Source organism: Polyodon spathula, chromosome 6, assembly GCF_017654505.1.
Source record: "Polyodon spathula isolate WHYD16114869_AA chromosome 6, ASM1765450v1, whole genome shotgun sequence".
NCBI lineage: Eukaryota > Metazoa > Chordata > Actinopteri > Acipenseriformes > Polyodontidae > Polyodon > Polyodon spathula.
The window spans coordinates 7,837,450-7,846,500 of NC_054539.1; the positions used below are offsets into that span (position 1 = coordinate 7,837,450).

At 38.6% G+C, this 9,051-nt stretch overlaps 1 protein-coding gene across 1 annotated transcript; it reads right to left on the reverse strand.

The window, feature by feature from the left end:
- Positions 1–358: 358 nt before the first annotated feature.
- On the reverse strand, positions 359–7,319 carry LOC121316759 (sphingolipid delta(4)-desaturase DES1-like). Its single transcript, XM_041251918.1, has 3 exons — positions 6,955–7,319; positions 2,756–3,498; positions 359–1,565 (listed from the first exon to the last, which is right to left on the reverse strand). The coding sequence occupies exons 1-3, from the start codon at positions 7,034–7,036 to the stop codon at positions 1,419–1,421; spliced, it is 972 nt and encodes a 323-aa protein (XP_041107852.1). The 5' UTR covers positions 7,037–7,319; the 3' UTR covers positions 359–1,418.
- Between the last annotated feature and the right edge of the window lie 1,732 nt (positions 7,320–9,051).

A 9,051-nucleotide genomic window follows, 5' to 3' on the forward strand; every position in this document is an offset into this window, starting at 1 on the left:
TAAGTAGATCATTTACACTCCGAAACAGAGCAGTTTTGGAACTGTGTAATGCGGCTGGAAGCCAGACTGCAGGATTCAAGCAGATTGTTATATGTGAGATGTTGCATCAGCTGGCTGGCTACAACCCTTTCAAGAGTTTTGGAGCGAAGTATACCACACAGACCCAGAAAGCATCTTAAACAAATCTGTGGAGAGAAAAGGCTGGAAGTCTGTGCTCATTTTCAAAGCATCTTATTGGTAAAGGGAACCTGTTTTATGAAAATGAAAAGCAATGCACATTTTTCTTTGCTTGAAAGATGACATTTAGGCACGTGTCATTTTATTTTATTTTTTTTGCACAATTTATTAAAGAAAACAGCTTTAACAAAGCATCACAGTTAGTTAAGACACACCAAGATTGGGAACTTGCTGCAACTAGTATGTTTAATGTCCATACAGAGACGATCAACAGGAGCACATCACTTTTTTGATATACAAGTGGAGGTGCAGTGGAAGCAACTAACTTTACTAATACTGACACTGGTATAAAAACTGCTACAGTTTTCTTTACACAAAGCACATATGAAACCAAAGTATTGCAAACCAGTCAGAAACATCATTCTAATAGCGATATTTATTAGGAATATAAATATGAAGGTTTTACAAAATAGTCTGAACTTTCTTTAGGGCGATTCGAGAACACCTTTAGGAATTATGTGGTCATTTCCAACTGCACTCAACACTATGTAAATAGAACAGAGTATACAGTACTGTACTATATTGTACTTGGTAGCAGTTGTGTACAGTAGTGCTGTGCTGCAAATCAGTTCAGATACAGGTGATAAAGAATGTATTAAAATGTGACCATTAAACCACAAAGCAAACTCCAGTTTCAAAAATGTACTTTGTTCCATTACAAGAGGTGGTGATTTGATCACTTATTGAATAAAGGAGGCAATCTGGACACAACCCTGATAAAGGACCGATTTAAATGGTTAGCTTGGATGGCAAGCAGGAACAGGTCAGCCCTGCTAGTATGGTAAAATATACAATACAAAAAAAAAAAAAAAAAAAACAGGCAAGTCTGTCAAATTTATAAATAGGCTACTATGTGCTTTCTAATTTCTATGAAATATATAAATGTGTTGTGGGATATTATTACAATGCCCTATTGACTGATTTAGCCAGAGGGGCACCCACCATTCACAAGTCATTTGAGCAAGTATGCAAGCGCTCATTAATGAACGCATATTCAATAAAAAATAACTGATTACACACAGAAGCAATCAGGACTGTAACTAGCTCATTTTTAATAAGATAACATTAGTTGTTCTTGGTAAATGAGATGCATGCAACAGTAACAATGTGGTTTTGAACCCTGTGCAAGCCATTAGGTAATTGTGATCATTTAAGCAGTTCTCCAATCTGGCAGGAAGGGCTCATTCCTGTTTCACCTCACCCTTCAGCTTTCTCTTGACACGAGAGTAGGGACTCAGCGAGTCGTCCATAATAAAATCATACAGCACTTTCACCCACGAAGTGTACTGAGGCAAGTCGTCATAGTACTCTGCAGCAATTTTCTTTACCTGAAAAAAAATTATACATTCTACCTTAATGACCAGACCAATTAAAAAGAAACCATTTTCTTTCCACAATTGGAAAAAGTGGTTCTCTAAAAAAGCAAAATTCATGTATACAGTTTGACTAAAGCCGATAAGATTACTATACAAAGCTCACCCAAGTTATCTGTTATTCATTTTCTTACATTGCTACTGTGTTCAAGTACACCCTGGAACTGCCAATTAGGCGACGAGGGATAGTTTCAGAAACTATTCTTTGCTGGATTAGTTATTGATAGTAATAGTGGAAATGATGACCCAAGTAACAGCAATAGAGAATCATATAAAATACACAATATAATATTAAATAAGGTAAGAATTTCAGTACAGTAATCCGTCACATATCTGACTGTGGTAGGACCAGAGTAAGGGTGGAGATGTAAAAATGCAGACGAATGAATCCTGTTTTAAATCCCATTATACACAGCTGTAACAATTAATATATTCACACACTTATTGTTTCAAGATTCAGCTTTTTACTTGGAAGCTCCCTCAAATCCCTTGTTTAGAAATATACAGGGTAGTAATGCTTGGGACTGTGTAGCCATCTGCCGTGTGCATACCTGTATGCCATCGTAGATGGTCATGTAAGTGAGCTTGCCTCACGCACTGAATGCATGCCTGACACAGGGCTCCCCTGGGTCCTAGACCCTACTAGGAACAGACAGGGATTGCAGTAACCACAGACCACAGAAAGTAAAGGTTTGCTGACATAAGGGGGGTTAACTGTAGAGTTTTGAGGAAAATACATGAGAAAAATCTGTCCCGGCAGTTGTCCAGAAGAGTCCAAAAAACAGGAGACTCCTGGCAAATAAGAGAGAGTGGACAGGTCTGTGTGTGAGTGCGTGCATGCGCTGCTGAGTGACAGGCAGGAGAGCAAGACACCCCGCAGGCAAACATGATTTATTTACATATCAACACACTGAACAGCTCACATGACACTACCAGCCAGGGCATGGATCACATACAAGAAAGTGTACGAAAACTTTGGTGGGATCTACAGTCTCTAAACTAAATAATACACTAACATTGAGGAAGAGATTGAACAAGGCGGATAAACGGCTAGGGCAGATGTGGCAACTACTGTATTAGGAAAACATAGATAGTATCCCTTTAAGGCCTACCCGTGTGTACCGCACAGAAGTCCCCCAACTTACCAGGGGCAGCCTCCTGCCAGGAACACTGGGGAAGTCGTGGTGCTCGTTGTGGTATCCCACGTTGAAGGTGAGCAGGTTGAGCGAGCCGTAGTACGAGTAAGTTTCGTGTCCCTTTAAGAACATGTAATGCTCTGCAATGAAGTGGCCAGAGATGGGGTGTAGCCCCATGCCGAGCAAGGAGCCAGCCATCATGTAGACCAGTGGCTTAGCCCCCCACAGATAGTAGAGCCCAACGTTGAAAGAGAACTGGATCACAAGGTTGATGATCTCTAGCCGGCTGATTGGCTTAGGGTTGATGACGAGTGGCCGCACAGCATAAAACAGAGGCTGCAGGATGATCCAGACAAACTTGCGGAAGCGTGTGCAGAAGAACCAGCCTTCGAATTCGGTGGGAATGTCGACGTCGATGCCGTCACCGCCCAGGTAGCGGTGATGATCCAGGTGATACCTCTTGAAGGAGGCAGAGTAGGGCAAGCCAATGGGCAGGTTGGCGAAGATGGCAAACCAGCGGTTCCACTGGGCCCGGGTGTTGCCGAACGCAGCGTTGTGGGAGATCTCGTGGATGGCCAGCGTCATGGAATGGTTCACACAGCTGCCAAAGGCGTAAGTCCAGAACAGAACCCACTTCCAGTCCAGATCCTTTACGAAGTAAAAAGCTAAAAACTGCACTGCAACCATCATGCAGACTATCCATTTTAACCTCGGATCAGGGCTCATAAGAGATTTTATTTCAGGATATTTAGCTGTGGGAGACAACAAATAAAATAAAAATCAGTATTTGTTTTTAAAGTAAATCACAATGCTAGTGCAAGTATCAGTATGTACTATAGAACAGTCTGAATCTGTCACTTGTTCTTATAAATGTACAGTTGTCAAACCTTTGAATTTACAACAAATAGGACATTGATCAACTGCTGTATACAGTTGAGTCATGCCTACAAGGAACTATAGGTTATAAAATGCTAGTTTACACAAGATGACAAAATGGACTGTAAATTAAGATAACCCTACAATAAAAACACAATTAAATGGTTCACTTGCGCTCGGGGAGATTAAGTGATATATGCCAGTATGTCTTATTCACACTACAAGTATAGATAATAGAACACATAGGGCCCGGATTTCATGACTGGATAAAACGGTGGTGCTGGTGCGGTTAATCTTCAGGCCCTGCAAGGACATTGGTGCATTATAACATTTAAAAGGGCAAGTGATCACAGAAGAGAAGTTAAAAATAAACAAACAAAAAAACTGCTGGAATAGTACACATTGTTAATTATTTCTCTCAATTTTGCAATAGAGTTAGCTAAACATGATATTATATTAGGAAAACAAATGTTATCCATTTCTATAAAACAAACATTTGAAAGCTTTAGGGAAAAAAAAAAGAAATCTTTTAAAATATTTTAACATGATTAATTGCCATATTGATAATCTCTGCTGTTGTGATGCAAGACGACCAAACATCTATTTATTACTGATAACAGCAGAGCGGCAATGTCTTAGTTTTGGGAGCTGGCGTTCAGGGTTCCAATGTAAACTTTGCTTGTCACCTTTTTTTATTATTATTAAATGTATGTATGTTTATTATATGGGGTGTCCAATTGCACTTGTGTTTCTGTGTCTGAGGGCAATTGCAATTGAAATGCAAATGCAACGCAATGCAATTTTCATGACAGTGCAAAGGGTTCCATTTGCTTTACAAGAGACAGATCAAAAGAGGCTCTCCACTGGCACCCACTGTAGTATTCACATGTCCTCTCTGGAATCCAGCTCCATATGCTGCATGTAGCTGTAGGGAAGTCTGTCCCGGTCTACCCACAGGGGTCATTCAACATACTCATACTGAACCAGCGACATGTCTGCATTTGCACTGTACTCCCTGTAAACTTGTATACTGTTCAGCCTAGCATGGTGCCCATCTCATTCTCTGCAAGTACACAGCAAGACACCACACCATCCAAATGAAAATAATGTTTATTTGAATTAATATTATACCCCAACTACAGAAACTGTCCCCACAAATTAGCTACACATGTCCCTTTTAAACTTTAACATTGACAAGATCCACTGTCAACCAATGTCCTTGCATGGTCCTGAAGTGCGTGAAGTGCCACCACTTTGCCCATTAATGAAAATCAGGCCCATACTGTATTGATGGATGGACAATAGGAATCTGAGCAAAATATGACCAACCCAAATTATTTCACACTGTACAGTTTTGTACAGTAGCCACTGTGCAGGAAGAAAAAACATTAGTGGCCTTAATTTTTACAGAGAAAAAATAAAATGCAGGTTAAGCAGCTCACTAACCCTTCTGAAGAACATGCCGACACTGTGCCCTGTCCAGCATTGTGTGGAATGGGTTACAATGTCACACCTTTAAATGAATCATTTCAAAAACAAGGCTCCAGACATGACTAAATGAAGTCTATTTCAGGCATGATTCAAAGGTTATTACGGTGAACTGTATTTCTTTCACACTTGTTTGCACCAAGCATGATCACATCTTTATGATGTTGGCTAATACATTAACTATGTAATCAGGCAGCTGGCTGTGAAAACTAAATTCACAGGGAGGACAAATCTCATCAGTGCTTTTGTTGATTTAGCCCTACCTAATGTACACCCAAGCACTGTAAAAATATTTCAAATGACTTTCATACTCATTTTATTTACAAGTTAAATATTACAAGTTCAAATAACTGGAAACTAGAAACCAATTAGTTCGGAGATCATTAGTGTTTAATCTGTTTTCAATAGTTAGGCTACATTATTAATGTGTTGTTTGATAAGCTTGACTTAACAGTAAGCCCTTTTTGTTTCCTATCTCAGCAGTTCAATGTACAAGCCATTGCCTGACAGCGTGCTCAAGCGCTTGCATTTTAATACATGCTTTACTCAGTATTGCAGTCAGTGCATTGTTATCACTGAAATACAAATCAGATAGGAGTCTTGGAAAAAATGCTTCGAGTCATGATCAATGTATTACAGTACAGACTGTCAGAGCAGGGACCAACACACACAGACTACAAACAGTCACATGAAAAGGAGAGCATATAGCAAGGACATTTCTACCACCAAAGCTTTCAAGAGATGATTAAAAACACACTGCAATTTACAGACCAGGGGTCAATGATGGGTTGTAGCAATTAAGAAGTGCAAAGCACAAAAAACACAATTATTTATTATAGTTCCTGGAATCTCAAAATTAAAGATTAATAAAATAAAAAAAATACATTGATTATTCTGAACAAGCATATGAAATGACTAAGCTTTGTTAAATAACAAAATCATTCCCATAACTTACCAAATAGTTACTAGCTGCTGTAATAGCAAACCAACATGCTTGTGTTAGTGAGTTGTGCTGTTTAAATGCAAGCAAGAAAAAGTATATATATATATATATATACACACACACACATACACACACACAATTATAAATATATATTATCTATATATTGAGACGGCTTTTAAAAATATTCGACTCAGATTCCCTGATCACTTTTGGAAGAGAATGGAAAATGTAAGACGACTTTTCATTGGATCATTTAGTACACGTACTATTTTCTTTAAATTCATTAGCTCTTATTTCATTTCTAAATGAAAGGCCCAAACGTGTACGTGTAGTAAAATAGTACGTTTAGTTAAAAAATAGAACGCGTAATGTACCGCAGTACTACACGTAGTAAGTTATTTGAAACGTGTACTAACAGCACACGCTTTTGACGGAGATGGCCTTCTATACAATACTACACATAGTAATTTATTTGAAACGTGTACTAAACGGTACATATTTTTTATCCAGACGCCCTCCCATACAAGTGAACGTAACGGTTCTGCGACGTTTGCAAATTGACGTCGTCAGGCAGGGTTGGACAATATTCAGCGTATAGCGAGAACACACCCAATGTACTTTTTTCCATCAAGACTAGAACATTCAAATATAGTTAGCAATTGTGAAACTATAACATCAATACCTGGTACAACACCGTTTAAAAACAGAACGGCTCGTAAATTATCCCACATGTACTTTTACTTAACAAATAGAGACAATGCAATGCATATAAAAATGCAATTCCACTTGTTTATTACTATGTTCACATATTCATACAGGCCAACTTGACAAACCGCTGCCCTCCCACATAACCTGGCCATAGCCTAACCCGGCCATAGCCTAACCCATCCCATCGACTCACCCAAAATCTCTTTCCTCCTGTCGGCGTGCGGCTGGTCAGTGTAAACCCACTCATAATCGTCTCGGGCCACACGGTTCCCCATGTCTGTTCTTCTTCTTACCAACGGGCGACGTCTCTGACTGTTTTGTTTTATTGCAAGTGAGATGCGCTTCCCCCTTTATCTTCCACTCTACCGCACACGGCAACTTCCTGTCCTAAAAAAACTGACACCCCAGCCAGCAGCTTCGTGCGCTCCTCGCTCTCACCCGCTGCCAACTTTCCGTGCAGGAGTCGATAACACGCCCTTCCCACCATTAAACACAACAGCGACCCTGTTAAAACTGTGTCATATTATATCAACATCATCGTGCAACAACAGCCAATACATTACTTCTGCTCTAAAACATTTTTTTTTTTAAAACACATTTAATATTCTTTTCAACTGCAGGACGTAGGATGCTAATCATGACGTAGTATCTCAGCAGGAACTACGCCATATTGGTAAGGTCGAACCTTATTACAGTTGTGTAGTGTAGCGCTTTATAACTTTTATATTGCTTGTTTTAAAGTATATAGGTGTTAAAGTATACAGTGTATGATATTTGTTTGAAGAGTGTAAAGACAAAGACACATTATCTGGAAGAAATAATTTTACTTTAGAGGTATACTGCTTGAAAAGAATCAACTTAATATATAGCTATCCTGTTTTGTTTTATGCTAATTTTAATACATTTTCTACTTGAGAGAGGCCTAAGAGAGTGTTCAGGTCAAGACTGACAGCATGCCCACACAGAACAGTGAATGATTTTACTAGTAGCTATCTGGTTACACATGTTAATGCATTTATAGTTATGGATATGTTGCAGGCTGGACTTACTGCAGTTTCTGTCACTATGCTTGGTCTAATTTTATCACAGTGTGACTTTACATTGCACTATTAGGCTGTACAAATACTAACTGTGCCAATTTCTTTGGACTTCCCACATCCTGACATGGTTTTAGTTGATTAGGCAGGGCTTCCTTTCCTTGCTGTCCAGAGAAGACTGTCCTTCTCTTCCTGTATGGATAAAGATCTGAAACCTCAAATCGTTTTGATCCTACAAACAATTCTAGTCCAAGTCTTCCTCTGTAAGTGGGCTCTAATATTATTTATTATCTGCTAAAAGCTTGCATGCAACAATACAGACCATAGCTTAAGAAATAAAGACTTCACAAAGGCATTCATATGCTGATTTATATTCAGGATATTTAATTAAATCAACTTACAGTAACTTAAGTGACAATTGCTTTGTCTTTTTTATTATTATTATTGTGTGTAAGATTGTTATAACATATTTTCTAAGACATCCAATACAATAAGAAAACCTGGGTTCTATTCAGTTGATATAGACACTGGGAGATCTCAATACCACTGTCTTAAATCTGAATAGGACTCTCTGGCAATCTGCACATGTCTACAGATGAACTAAACAGTCATTTCAGCTGTTAGAGGTCTGAGTTTCATAACTTTGGTTCACAAATTGTCTTTATGTTTAGATCAGTCCAATAGACTCCTGCCAAAAATACAGTACATATACACGTTTATTATGAAACTTTTATAGCGTATATATTTTAAATTACATTGGTTTTTAATGCACAAACATTATAGGCCCTCGTTTGAAGGGTGCAAATGCAAAGCTGAATTTAATGCCAGAAATAATACAAGTTCAGTGGCAGTCCATTTTTTTTATAGTTTTATGCTACCATTGAGTTATAATTTTTCTTTTCAGATCCTTTGCCTTGGATGCATGCCCCCCACATTCAATGAATGGTTGTGTCATTCTGGTTGGCATTCTGGTTTCTACCGTTTGTGAAATGTGGAAGTTTGGCTCAAGCAGTCACAGTGATAAGTTGTGCTGACAAAAAGAAAAAAAAAGTCAAATATAACAAATGAGACTTCCAGACAGCATAGTGGTGTAAAGTGCTTAATTATGTTAACAGAAACTGGCATTTCAGCATCAAAGAGACAACCGCCTTCAACAAGACATGAATTCTGCTCTTTAATTATACACACGGGAGCATACAGACAGTGTGCTTCGCAATACAAATAGCATTAGTATAAATTATAATGTCAGAGAT

Bases quoted from the DNA above. Each gene is read 5' to 3' on its own strand.
- LOC121316759 (XM_041251918.1), bottom strand. From the start codon at position 7,036: ATGGGGAACCGTGTGGCCCGAGACGATTATGAGTGGGTTTACACTGAC. The intron at 3,499-6,954 runs GTGAGTCGATGG...TGTCTCCCACAG, and splicing joins CAGGAGGAAAGAGATTTTGG to CTAAATATCCTGAAATAAAA. The intron at 1,566-2,755 runs GTAAGTTGGGGG...ATTTTTTTTCAG, and splicing joins CTGGCAGGAGGCTGCCCCTG to GTAAAGAAAATTGCTGCAGA.